Genomic DNA, 14,100 nt, shown 5'->3' with positions numbered 1-14,100 from the left:
AACACTTATATCAGCAAAACTATCTAAATAAACTTCCAGAAAAGATATTAGTTCAATTCTCAGTCAGTCAGTCACGGCTAGGCTTCGCGAACGAAGATTTGAGGAGGGCTCTACCCACCTTTGTTACAAGCGCGTTGGTGGCTAAAAAGGCCAATACGAGATAGGCATGTCCGGTTACAAAAGGCACAGCAGAAAGCCTCCTTAGGTGGTATATTCTGCAAGGCACGAATCTTTCTGTGTTGTCTTTTCTCCTCAAGAGTGATCCTGCGTGCTTTCTCAAAAGCATCAGCAGTGTTAAGATAGTGTGTCTCCAGACCTCCCTATTGGAGGCCAGAGTAGACCAGTTATGGTGATCAATCTGGCCAAGGCTGAAATGTTGTTTCAGGGAGTCCTTGTATCTTCTCTTCAGGGCTCCTCTCTTGCGGCAGCCGGTGGCAAATTCACCATAAAGCAGGATCTTAGGGAGGCGATGGTCTTTCATTCTTGAGATGTGTCCTGCCCAGCGCAGCTGTGTTCTCAGCAACATGGCCTCAATACTTGTGATTGCTGCTTGTTCTAGAACAGATGTATTGTCACATAATCTGACCAGTGAATGTTTAGGATTGTACGGAGGCAGCGTTGATGGAAGTGTACTAGGAGTCGAGGTGGTGGCGGTAGATGACCCATGATTCAGATCCATTTAAGAGAGCAGACAGCACTATGGCTCTGTAAACACTGAACTTTGTACTTTTCAAGTATTGTTCTACTTTTCAGACAATCTATAATAAGAATTCAGGAAGGATATTGAGGTGCTGCAGCAGAAGAGCAACAGGGCTAGTGAAGGGACTTGAGCACAGTCCTATGAGGAGAGGCTGAGGGAGCTGGGATTGTTCAGTCTGGAGAAGAGGAGTCTCAGGGGAGACCTCATCACTCTCTACAACTCTCTGAAAGGAGGTTGTAGCCAGGTGGAGGTCAGTCTCTTGTCCCAGGCAACCAGCAGCAGGACAAGAGAGCATGGTCTTAAGCTGTTGTCCTGGTTAGAACGGCTGGGACCAATTCATCACTGGATGGGTGTAACCCAAAACTGTGTATTCTATAGCCTTCCATGCCATTTCCCAAAAACTGTTGTCAGTAGAGGCCTGCGAGGTGGGAAGATGTTCCTGTCCTCATACACTTTTATGGAATTCCCTGCTCTGATACCCTTTTATGGAATTCCCCTCTCTGAGGGCGGGACTGAGCACTCCCGCCTGAACTGGAGAATATATAAACTGGGAGTTTTGGAACCTTGGCACCACTCGTGGGATCCAGAGGAAGACTGCAGACCACCGCTCTCAACTAGACTGCAGACCACCGCTCTCAACCAGACTGAGACCACCACCCTCGACTGGACTGCAATCACCACTTCTGACCAGACTGCAACAGCTCTCCCACCTGCAGGTTTTTCCCCTCTCCCTTTACTTTGGACTCGGGGGGGGCAAGGTACACCACTTTTGTTCATGCCCCAGGGTGCTAGATTATACATTTGGGTTTTGCGGGTTAAAACCACTTGTCTGTCTGTATAATTGTACTTATTGTATTATTTTAATAAATTGTTATTCTGACTTATAATCTCTCTTTTTAGTTGAGTTCATTTCCCCTGCTGGTTAACTTTTAAACCAGCACAGCTGTGCCAGGAGAGGTTTAGGTTGGATATTAGGAAGAAATTTTTTACAGAGAGGGTAATCAGACATTGGAATGGGCTGTCCAGGGAAGTGGTGGATTCACTGTCCCTGGAGGTTTTTAAGATGAGACTGGATATGGCACTTGGTGCGACGGTCTAGTAACCACGGCAGTGTTGGATCAAGGGTTGGACTTGATGATCTTGGAGGTCTTTTCCAACCCGACTGATTCTATGATTCTAAGAGGAGACATATAGGTATATTCTTAGTGAAACATAGGTTTTTTCCCAGTAAGTTATAGAGCAGCTGTTTAACAGCGTTACAAATTTATTTTGTATTTGGTACCTTGGCATGAAAATATAAACAATAATTTAGTGACAAATAAGCATATAAAAATGTAGAGCAAATACATACAAACCCAGACATGAAAATAATAGCATAACTTATTTTTTTCCATTGCTTCAATCAGCTTTTATTACCATTACATTAACAGTATTTTTTTAAAGTGTTTTTAAGAATAGAAGCCTAAATTTTATGTAGTTTCTAAAATAGATCTTTCTGTCACCCAGAAGAGTGACAACTTGCTGACTTGCCCCCCAAGCAATTCTGGGCATCAGATTCAGCGATTCCACTGTTGTACAACACTGTCTATTTCCCTGTTTATTACAGCTTTGAACACATTGGACTAGGTCCCAATGGGAAATTCGGGGTAAATGCAGACTAATGGGGTCCTCTCTGCTGAGACAGGACCACAACTTTCCACTATAGTTCTACACAAATCTCCTTGGGGCCTATGATGACAAGACTTGGGAATGTAGCTCTATAAATGAATCCTCTGGAATTAAAATACACTAAAGTGAAGGTTAAGATATAACATAAAGTAAATCAGTGTGCTTATCTGCATGTTCTTTTTCTTCAGAGCCCTATGGAATAAATTACATCCCAGATTCCTTTACATCTGTTTACACATATAACTCAGTTGTGTTCATATATATGAATTTGGCATAGCATTTTTCCTTTTTAAAAAGCACAAACAACTCCTTCCTTATTGTTGTTAATGAAGAAGTTTTAAAAAAATCATGTATAGTTACATTTAGATATTAGATAGCATGTACTTTTCACAGATATATAGTAGATATTTAAAGCAATAAAACCTAGGTTGTCCTTGTATAAGAATGATCAAGTAATAAAGAAAGTATCATTGAGATAACTAAATTGTACTTCAACAATAAAGGACAAACTGATAGCTACATGAACAGTGTTCACTGTAGTGAACATGAACATTAGACTCCCCGTAATTCCTATGGATTGCTATGCAATGACATATTCCACATTTTCAGCTTAGGAAAAATGCCTGTGTGTCTTGGAGAAAATTATGTAGTCAAAGGAAACCCTCACTTTATTTATAGATAAAAATTAACTCCTGTCATTTATTTTTTTGTCTGTGTCTCAGGTGGTCTGGTGGAATAGATGATGTGTAATCATTTGTGATTTATGCAAAAGCTTTATTAAAGCACAAATTATGTAAATTGGGACAAAAGCCCTCAACTTTATCTTGGCAAAGATGTGTTCTTGCTACAGCATCTGGTCGTGATGTACAACATCCTCGTTTTGGAAAGCTGTATTCACTGGGTGTCAAACATCTGAACACCCTCTGGAGCAGCAGTCTGCTTCTCTCTCTTGGTTTTCCTGCCTTGCCATTTGCTTGCACCAAGAGATAGGATATTCCATGGAATCTTACACACTGAATTAATCCACTCAGCAGCTGAGTGGAACCAGGCATTGAAAGAGGCTAGTAAGACCCCAGTCACTGAGATGCAGGAACACATCTCACACATTCCAGTCACAGATACGGTGTTTAATCCCTGTCCAAAACCTGGACTTCCCTAGACATGACCTGTTAAGCTCAAATTTCTATGTGAAGCTCAGTTCCAGGAAGATTTGTGTATCTGTTTGTTTTTTCTATTATGAAATTTTCTGTTGACAGGACAAGAGCCTTACACTCCTGCATAGGTCCAGAGTTCCTGTAAATAATACTAAAAACCACAATTGCTGACACAGATTAAACAAGGAATAATGTCTAACTCTGAGCATTATAAAGCAACACTGTAATTTTCACTTTTTTTCGGAAAGTCAGTAACAGAATGAATTTTCTGTTATTTTTTGACTCCTAAGACTTAATAAAGCCAAAGAGATAAAAAGCTACAGAAGAAAAACAGATTTTTAGATGAAACAGCTCCAAATGCCTTTTCCTGAAAGAACCTTAAGAGGAAGTTTAAATTGCTAAATCAAAGGTGCAGGGTGCTCTGGTTGGTAGAAAGTTCCATATTGCTTATGTTTTATGTAAAATAATTTTTCCTGCCAGCTCTCTCGCCAAAATTTATTTGCTGTAATTAAGGTGTGGAGGTACCAGTGTCCTGAGTGCAGAAACCGGATCGCATCTGCTGCCATCCTGACTAATCCAGTGCGAAAACAAACCCGCGTAACTCCTCGCACGTTTTTCTTTCGGCATGTGTTGAGCCGCCCCCTCCTCTCGGCGGTCTCCATGCACCCTCCTCCTGCAGCCGCGTCCCCGCCCGCGATGCTGCGTGTTACAGCCGCCGGCTGGGATCTAAAAATGGTCCCAGCGTGCCTCAAGCGATCCCCGGCACAGGCAGAGCCCCCCGCACCCCGAGCCGGGGTGGTCTTTGCGCGCCACGCGGTGCTCGGGGGGATGCGGTTCCCCGGGGTGACATCTGCGACGCCCCCCTCTCCCCCCCGCGCCTTTAACCAGCGCGAGTATCGGGTTAAAAGTGACGGGCTTCTGGTATTTCACTTGTGTTTCACTGCTGCATTTCGCTGCAATTCGCTCGAAGGAGAAGTTGTCGGCTCCGGCAGGCGCGCTTGCTCGGCCCTGTCACTTTCTAAGATTTTCGCTCGAAGAATCGGAAAGGCGGAAACTGTCGAGAAACCCACGGGCGGCCCCAAATAACCCGGAGGCTCACGGCCCGGGTGAGAGCACCGCTGCCCGCGGGTTTCACCGCCCGAATCCCCGCTCCATCCACCCCCGGGGAGGGACGGAGGGATAACGGGATGGAGAGATGCAGGGATGGAGGGATTAGGGGGATGCAGGGAGAGAGGGATGCAGGAATGGGGGAGGGGAGAACAGGGCGCTGCGGCGGCGGCGACTTTGCTCTTTAAATCGCTCTCCAAAGCGGATTTACGGCTGATCCCGCGCGTCACTGCCCGAGGACCGCTCCCGCCGCCGGCGCCCGCTCCGGCTCGTGCTGCGGAGCGGTGGGAGGTGTTGTGGGGCGGGCCGGGGCGGGGGCCGGGGGGAACATACGGCTCGGCCCCCGGAGGGCGGGCGGAGCGCGGGGCCGGGGCCGCGCCGTCGGTGCTGCCCGAGCCCATGAGGAGCGGCCGCGGAGTTGCTGAGCGGCCGCGGGTCCGGGCACGATGCAGAAGAGCGTGCGGTACAACGAGGGGCACGCCCTGTACCTGGCGCTGTTGGCCCGCAAGGAGGGCACCAAACGGGGCTATCTCAGCAAGAAGACGGCGGAGACAAACCGGTGGCACGAGAAGTGGTTCGCCCTCTACCAGAACGTGCTCTTCTACTTCGAGGGTGAGCAGAGCGCCCGTCCCGCCGGCATGTACATGCTGGAGGGCTGCAACTGTGAGCGGGTGCCGGCTCCCAAGGGGTGCTCGGCCGGCAGCGCCAAGGATGCTGCGCTGGACAAGCAGGTACCGCCCCGACGGCCGCCCCGCGCCCCAGAGGAGGAGGGGGAGGGGGGGAGGAAAGCCGGGCGCTGCCGCCCTCCTCGCATCCCCCCGGAGGGCTCACGGTGTCACTACGGGCTCTGGCCCCCGCGGGGAGTTCCCTCCCGCTCCTGGAGCGCTGGGAAGGGCAGCAGCCACTCAGAAAGCGGCGAAGCCGGTGGCTTTTTTGTCCTTTGCGATGACTTTTCCCTTCTCCCTGACTCTTTCTTCCCCCCAGTGACTGCAAGCCGAATTTCAGTGGGGTGCCCGAAGAGCAGCATCCCACAAACGAAGTGTTGTGTCATCTTGATGCCAGCACTTGTTTGGTGCAGTTTTACATGTCTCACCAAACTCAGCAAACAGAGGGTGGGAGGGGCCAAAGTCCCAAAAGAGCACAGGGACACTCTAAGGAGTCACCGAGCCCTTCCCTGCGGGGCTGCCCCTCGCCCAGCGATGCTCTGAAGGGGTAACAGGCTCTCAGCTCTCCCTCGGGAACCCCTGCCCTGCAAGGGCGAGTCCGTGCCCTGATTTGCAGCCCGCACAATCCCGCAGGAGTGGGCAGGTTCTTTGCCACGCAGGTGTTGTGAAGCCGATCTTGCTTGAGATAGAAATGGTGGCACAACGCCCGAGCCGGGTCTCCCTTGGCTGTTCTTGGGGGAAGACCCTCAAGGCTTTGATGGGATTCCTTCCCGGGAGGGGTGGTGGTTCATAACCGTGAACTGCCGAATTCCTGGCCCCCGCCCCCAGCTAATCCTCCCTAAAGCTGATCTGTTTGACATGACTGTGTCAAACAGGCGGGTGTTTAAATACTCTCCGTGCATTACATAATTCTGAGGAGAGGGACGCCGTGGTTGTTCAGCGTAGATAGAGATCGAGTATCTCAACCACACACCTCCAGTTGCCTCATTTGAATTCCTGATCTTACTTGCTGCCTTTTTGAAATGTGTTTGTGTTTATGCCTGCCGTGCCCTCGGGCCTTTCTCCCGGAACGGGAGAAACCCAACAGGTGTCAGACAGGTTTGGGGAAGTCTGGGTGGTTGCGAGGAGCGTGGTTTGAGCCGCCCGCAGGCGTTTCCCGATGGTTGTGAGAAAGGGACGCAGACCAAAGCCACGCTCTGAAACCCAGCACATCACCGTGCTTGGCTAGAGGGGTCTCCTTTGCAAAGAGAGCTTTGGTGCTTTCTTGCCCATGTAGCACAAATACTTGTGTGCTTCAGCAGCCTTCAGATGGTACACGGTTAATGAGTGAACTTTGGGAGGCTGGGATGGCTGTAGTTTTGTCATATTCACCCCTCACAGCCTCACTCGTTGCTTTGAGACATGTTTTTATAAATGGAATATTGGAGGATTCCCCAGATGAAATTAAACGTGGATGTTGCCATGCCTGCTTTACACTTGTTTATCGGTGGTGTTAAACTACATCTTGATGAAGAGAACTGTGTGAAAACAAATCCTTTCCATATCTGTTCCCTTAGAATCTTAAATTGTGTTTTTATATTGATGAATGAGTTGTTCATAATTGCATTTAGTGGTGCAGAGACAAAATAATTACAGATCATGAAACTGAGCTTTGCATTGGTTTAAACATCAACTATGTTGGTTTTCAGCAATAGCAGGCTGCTATTAAAGAGGCAGAAGAACACTTCATTTTTCTTATGGGGTACTAGTTTTAATTTTCAAGGTAGATCACTAGAAAGTATCTTTTTATGTTCATCATTTGCTTCACCCAAAACTTTTATTCAAAGCTTTTGAGTGTTAGTAGTTTTTACAGACCTTTTTTCATTAAAGTGCACCCTTGTTTGTATATACATATAGACACAAACTTTTGCTAAGGTGTACAGGAAAGTCCCTTAGTGACTAAAACTGATCCGTCACAAGAAGAAAACAGAAAGATTTGAAAATTAAACAGTCTTTTTAATTCAGAAAATGTGCTTATATTCTTACAGGTGTGAAGTAATAAACCGCGAACCTCTTGATTAACAGAGGCACACAAAGTTATTTTAATCAGATGATGATGAAAACTCAGTGTTGCACATGTTAGTTAGTGTAAAAATACTGCCTAGATTTAATTTGCTTTGATTTAACCACATAAATGTATTAATGGAGTGAAAAAAATGAGAAGCTCTGTGCCAGTGTTTGAAGAATCAGATCTCTTTTCTGTGAGAGAGAGAACAAAAGAGTAATATCTTTCAGTCTGGGTTTTATTTACCTAGGTAATTTAGACATTAGAGTGATAATGTACTATAGAATTACACAAATGAGGGAGAGAAAGAAGAATTAATCACATGAGAGACCTCCATCATCATACTTAGAGTGCATGTTTGAAAAAGCAATGCATTTTCTTCAAGTTATGTAATGAAGATTATGGAAAATGCTTGCGGGACAAATAGATTTTGTTTTCCTTAACTTGCAGATCCTTTTAATTTTAGTTTTGAGTTGTTTTGGAATTGATTGTCATGTCCTGTGCCAGGTAAAACTGTGCTGGTAAGTTGTCAGAGCTCAATGTTGCAGCTCTGCTACCCCACACAGGAGACTGAATTTTGGTAAACAGATATGTCTAGGTTTGGGTTATCTCCCAACAATCCCAGCAGTTGGATAATTCCATATTTAACCTCTGCTGGTGCTGTTAGGCCCCTCCTATCATGAAGGAAGAATAAAGTATTGCAGGAACCACCACTGTGTGGAAGATTCCAAATGCCTTCGTAAGATTTGCTGTAATATTACAGTGTTAAGAGCTTGAAAAAAAATTGCAATGACAGATTGCGCTTATTTTGTCTTTTCCACTAACATATTAGTATGTTTTTTTTTCTTCAGAAAGATATTTACTTCAAAGGAAATTCTTTTAAAAGTACAGCACCTTTCTTAGTAATAACTGCATAATAAGTGAATCAATTGATATTCTGGGAATGTGGGATCAAGTTGAGTGTGTTGCAGATAATAAATGGTTTGTAGGGGAAGGTTTTGTTTTTATGGAAAAGTGTTTTGATATCCGTCAGAATTTAGAATAGTTTTTGTAAACACCAAACTTTTGTTGTTATAAACACTGATTTCACATTTCAGAAAGAAAAAAATACATTAATTTATTGAAAAAAATAACAATATGGAAGAAGCTGAGTTTCAAAACAGCAAAGTAACACATGGAAATACTACATATGAAAATTTTCTGATATTAGTTAAACTGCTTCTTCCCGCAGGAATTGTGGGCTGTGAAAAAGGGCAGGTCCCAACAAGTCCTTTACTGTGACACTGAGAGACTCAGAGAAAATAAATTTCAGCTTTTCTGTTAAAAACTCTGGAAAGAGAATGGCTCTGCCCCAGTGAGTGGTTAGTCTCTGTTGAAAGTGAAGTAAAATGCTTAAAACCACATTTTCTGCAGTGTTTCATAGAAGGTTGGCACATGTTATCCAGCAAATTCATGGATACTTTTTTAAAATACTATTGGAAAACAAGTGAATAGAGGAATGTAAATATTATCATTATTATTATTGTCTGTATTGGGAGGAGGCCTGTATGTTTAGATTCTTTCATAACTATGCATTGAATACATGGAAATGTTATGATACAGTTATTAATAACTGTCTTGGAGTATTTAGGCTTGTAAATTTTAAACGATTTTAGCAGAGACTGTTCTTTGTATCTTGCCTGCAATAATCTTCCTTCCACTTAGCAAAATTAAATGTGGTATTAAGTCCATGTCCCCACAGATTAGCAGAATCCAATTATTTGATTTTTTTTCTGCTTACTGTAGCTTTGATTTTGTAGAGGATATAGTGATTTTGTGGTGTTTGGAACCTCTTTGTTTTACATGCTTTCCTTGATGTGCTAAGGCAGGCATATGCCACCAACAGCTTTTGCTGTACCTCTCAGATAGTTTCATATATATATAACCTAGTAAGAGCATCTGAAGGGCATTTTTTTCTGAAGATATAATGAATTAACTTTTAATCACTTTTATTGGGCAAAAGCCCCCGTGTTGTTCACCTTCCCATGCCTGTTTCATGTAGCAGGCAGCTGAGGAGTGGTGGGGGGACTTTTTGGCACCTTCAGGTGTTGCATTGTCCATAAATCTTACTGCTTGCACGTGGGAAAGTAACTTTCTGGGACGTTCCAGTGCAAATGTACACCAGAGATGACCATGTTTTAGAAATTTTCTGTAGCATTTAAAAAGTAATAGATGACTTTTTCTTCTTAGCATCTGACAAGAAAAAAAATGTGTTGGATTTTCATCTTCTCCAAACTTTTTTTTTTTTGATGGAATATCTTCAACAGAATGAGTTAATTAAAAAAGATGGCTATTGGTCCTCCTGGGAGTAGTGTTTTTGTAAAGCCTTCTCGTGAAAGAGTCTTATGTGAAGACAACTTTGGGGTAACCTGTTCTTGTTTTAGTTTCCCAGGTTATCTCTGTCCCCTGCTGTTGTCTGGTCACTGTCATTTGACAACCATTCACCAAAATACTCTGGTTCAAACAATTTTGTTTTGTATTTAAGGGGTAACTGAAAAGCGGGTTACTGGCTCTGCACTTCAGGAAAGCCGCAGCCAAGTGGCTGCCCCTTTCTCTTCATGAAGAATTCAGAAGTGAGTTTACAATGTGCCATCTGACCTCAGGCAACATGCGGTAAATAAATGAAAAAATAAAAGTAAATTCAGAAAACAAATGCCAAAAAAACCCAACCAACCAACCAACCAACCAAAAAAAACTCCTTCTTATCTCTCCAGGGACTGAACTTTGCTGTTTGATAAATGCTTTGTGTTTACCTGCTTCCTTAGTAGTGAGCACATTTTGTGAACAAATGGAAGAACAGGAAAATCTGACAGCCATATTTATTGCTATTTTGCCAAAATTTAGGCATTTCCTCCTAGCTCTAGAAAATGTTCGTTTCTTCCATAGTTCTACCAAATGAGCTGTTTGTAACTGTGCAATTAAGGGGAATGTGCTTGGCTGATAATTGAGTTACACGTAGATGTAGTTTATTTTTGACTTACCTTCCTTCTGAAAGATTGGTTAAATTCACACAGACAGAACTTGGAGAATATCGATGACATTTAATAGTTTAATATTAAACCTTTGGCAGCTTAATCCACCTCCAGTGACTTCGGTCATGAACCAGTTTTCTGTTCTGGAGTGTCTGTCACCCTTGAGGGCAAAAGACAACAAAGGACACCACCTGAGTATCTCAGAGAGTAACTGAAAGGTCATTGGGACTGATGGTAGTAAGACCAGATTTTGGTGGCAAAGTATTATTGAAAAGAAACGAGGAGGTGAAGTCCTCAACATTTTCCTGCAAGGTATCATAAGATCCTGAAATATTACAGTGTGCTCTAACAGAAGCACATCATCCATAATTAAATTATTGGATAATAATTAGATGCCAAGGCAAATGGCATTTGGCAAAGACTTATTTGTGGGGTTTCTGGGAAATCCTTTTAGCTAACAGGTGAAATGTCAGCAAGCAAATGAATAGAAGCACAGGTTAGAACTAATTTGGAAATAAATCCCAAGGCATAAAGACCAAAACTGTCATACAAACACCATGTAGGAATAATGTGTCTCACAGTCCCAACCTTAAACATCACACGAAGACTGTACAAGGTGACCAGGATCTGCATAGCTTGGTGTAGCTCGTGCTGTTGATAGGAACATTCAAATTAAATTTCAAATATAAAGCATTGTAACAGTTTAACATGAATTTAATTCTTCCACTGGTCTTACAGTCTGTGTTACTGCTCATTTCATTTCATCTCCTTTGTTGGTGGAGTTGCACTGACTTGGCTTAATCTGTTCAGTTCCTCAAATGTAAGAGGAACATTTCTACAAATGAAAAAATTCTGAGCACAAAACTAGCAAGTCAGTTACTAATCTACTGAATCATTATACTTCATTTATATTAATTTGCCTTTATTTAACTTTTATAATTGATTTGTTGGTTTGGGGCTTTTTTTCTTCATCATTTAAGCAGATTGGTAACTAGCTGGACATGGTTTAGTGCTGAACGTGACAGTGCTGGGTTATCAGCTGGACTTGATGAATTCAGGTGCTCTTCCATAGACCTGCTGTGGGGCAGAGGGGATTGGGTAAGTTTTATGTGGACTGAGAACAGTGTTGATGTTTGTCTTCTGTCTGACTGTGGACTGGCCACACCAATGCACAAAGAAGGTGCTGTCAACCTGTCCCTGTCCTTGAAGGAAAATGAGATTTTAGGTAGTACCTCTTTCCATTTTTTTCTGTCTACCAGCCATTGCTGATGCTGAGGATTGATCCATGGATGGGGTTTTTTTAACACTGTGCCTCTGCTCTAGATGTTTAGGAATATATGCTTGCAATCGAGCTTTCAGCGTGTTTTTTTTGTTGGTTTTTTTTTTTGACTTACCAATCCCATAAGGTTTTCTGTTTGAGGTACAGAATCTGTATATATAGAAGCAGAGGCTTCCCCAAGTCAATCCAGCCATTTCAGTATCTTTTGGTGCTTGTCATGAGCTCAGAACTAACTTTTTTAGGATGTGTTTATAAACTGCCAATTCTGAACTGAGCTATATTATAATTTTTCATTTTACTTCTGGAAGCATTTTTTTGTGGCAGATCTGATCAGCTCCACCACTTTAAAAAAAAAAAAAAAGACTGTGTTTTAACAGTTAAATGGTGTAACTGTTTAAAAGAATCTGGGATTACATGCTCCTCTTTCTTCTCGTGGCACTGTGAACAGTGACTTTTGTCCATCTTTCGCCTTTTGAGGCTTTTGACTGTGATATAATGGCTGAATAACATGTTGTTTTATCATTCTGCAGGATTGAACCAGTGTGATTCAAGTTCCTAAATTCTGCAGGATGTCCACTGGAGTACAGTGTGCCCTTTGCAATCTTTTGAACTCAGCAAGCTCATTAAATTGCTTTAATTAATTTTATTTAGTTCATTAGGTTGCATTTTAGAAATGCTGTGCCTCTAGTTAACATTCCTTGAGTAAGCCATAAATTCTCTGTAAATGTCTATATCTGTGCAGTAGTGGAGTGTAAGACAGGGTGCTGCTCATGTGCCTTCAGGTGCCCGACCTGAGCTGGATCCCCTGGCAGAGAGTGAAGTCCTGGCCAGTGGAGTCAGCACAGTCTGAAGAACTGGTCACCCCATCCTAAATTAGGTGTTTGCATCTGTTCTGACTTTTCCTACACACCACTGGTGTTTTCTTTTGGCTGTTTTGGGTACATGCTGGGTCCTCACCTGTTGAAAGTTTAGGAAGGCTGCAGGTGACCACTGTTTCTTCTTCATTCTGGTTTCTGTTCCCTCCTCTGCCTTACTCAAGTTGTTTCTCCTGTTTCAGCAAATCTTCTCGGGAATTGTGGAGATCATGTTCAACCCATTTCACAGAGTGTCTCTAGTGTCCTCCAGATTGAAATCAGATTTTATTTTTAACCCCATGCATTATAGAGGCTCAGGCATGACAAGACAATTGCAGCCTTCTTTTTGCACTAGACACGTTCTCTTCAATTTGGCACTCACAGAATAATTTTAGTGAACTATTATAAGTGCTTCTTCCTAATAAATTTGTTGGGGACAATTAAAAATGTATAGGCCAACTGCAAAGCTCTCTTGAGAGGAAGATGGGAGAAGAACTGACAGAAGAGTGGAGAGATCCAACAGAGAGAGACCTGTGCAATATGAGCACTGGTCACGCAGGTATTTGTGTGTGCAAGTGAAGGAGGAGCAGTAATAAATGGCACTTTGTCATACCAAAGGCAATGGGTGACAGTGCATTTGATATCTGAAGTATTTCTACCTATTCGTAGGGCTTGATCAGGCAAGTGAGGGCTTCTGGGATGATGCCATGTTTATATGTTGGGTTTGTGTCACTGAGGTCTTTTGGTTGTAGCTTTCTTGGCCCAAGAAGTGCGTGATGGCTGAAAGAAATACCAGGGACTCCTTTCTTGTAAAGTATTCAGAAAAAGAATTGTGATGAATACCCTGAGAGGGGTTATTTTCTGAAGGGCTTTTTCTGTTTCCACCTGCTCCTTCTCTGAGCATTTGCAATTAGAAGATTTCATGGTAAGGAATAAGAGATAATTTTGTGGTAAAATCAGAACCTTTCTTGTGGGGTCTGGATTCTGCCTTTTGCCTGGGATCCCTGTGTAAGACACAAGGTGTCTTACAGTAACTAATCATTCCTTGTTTTGGGGACCCAGCTTGGCTTAGGAGATGTAGACGTAGAACCAGTCTCTGTGACTGTAGTGGTTAAAAAATAAAAGTGCCACTTAAACACTGCAGGTCAATGGTTTTTCTCATTATTCTTCCAAATTTAGTTGTGTCAGAACTGCTGGGTTTTGTGCAGACTGTATTTGCAGTGATTTTGTGCTGACTGTGTGTGTAGTAATTCCTTCTTATCTCATTGTCTGTTTTGAAACTAGAAGTGTTAATACTAAGGAAGCATCTGTATGACATAATGAGAGAAGTTTCTGAACTCTGCTGATTAATGTGCAGGGTGATGTGCATCCAAGAATCATGATAAAGCAAACTGTGAAATCATGTCTCACTTATGTGTGGTGGCTGAACCCGCATCTCCCGAGAGAAGAATTGTTTAATAAAGGGCTGCAGTCACTGTGTTTGCACTGGTGGGACTGAGTTAACAATGCACCAGGCAGCCTCTAACATAATGGTCCTTCCTCACCTCCCTGTACCTGGATTTGTAACCTAATGCCAAAAACTACCAAAAAAACAAACAAAAACCCAAACACCAAAACC

At 43.1% G+C, this 14,100-nt stretch overlaps 2 protein-coding genes across 7 annotated transcripts in view; both read left to right on the top strand.

The window, feature by feature from the left end:
* ATG10 (autophagy related 10) overlaps positions 1 to 14,100 on the top strand; it is a 528,134-nt gene that overhangs the window by 91,964 nt on the left and 422,070 nt on the right. The gene's annotated exons all lie outside the window — the stretch shown is intronic.
* Positions 5,004 to 14,100, top strand: part of RASGRF2 (Ras protein specific guanine nucleotide releasing factor 2) — a 114,579-nt gene continuing 105,482 nt past the window's right edge. For all 3 annotated transcript variants that reach the window (XM_027708800.1, XM_027708799.1, XM_027708798.1), the window contains exon 1: positions 5,004 to 5,360. In XM_027708800.1, coding sequence (XP_027564601.1) covers positions 5,076 to 5,360 — 285 coding nt within the window. In that variant the 5' untranslated portion in view covers positions 5,004 to 5,075. The remainder of the gene's footprint in view (positions 5,361 to 14,100) is intronic.

The sequence above is a fragment of the Neopelma chrysocephalum genome, unplaced genomic scaffold (assembly GCF_003984885.1).
Source record: "Neopelma chrysocephalum unplaced genomic scaffold, ASM398488v2 Primary Assembly neopelma1_96545, whole genome shotgun sequence".
NCBI lineage: Eukaryota > Metazoa > Chordata > Aves > Passeriformes > Pipridae > Neopelma > Neopelma chrysocephalum.
Note: the sequence above shows the minus strand (reverse complement) of the source record. Positions and strands in the feature narration are given on the sequence as shown.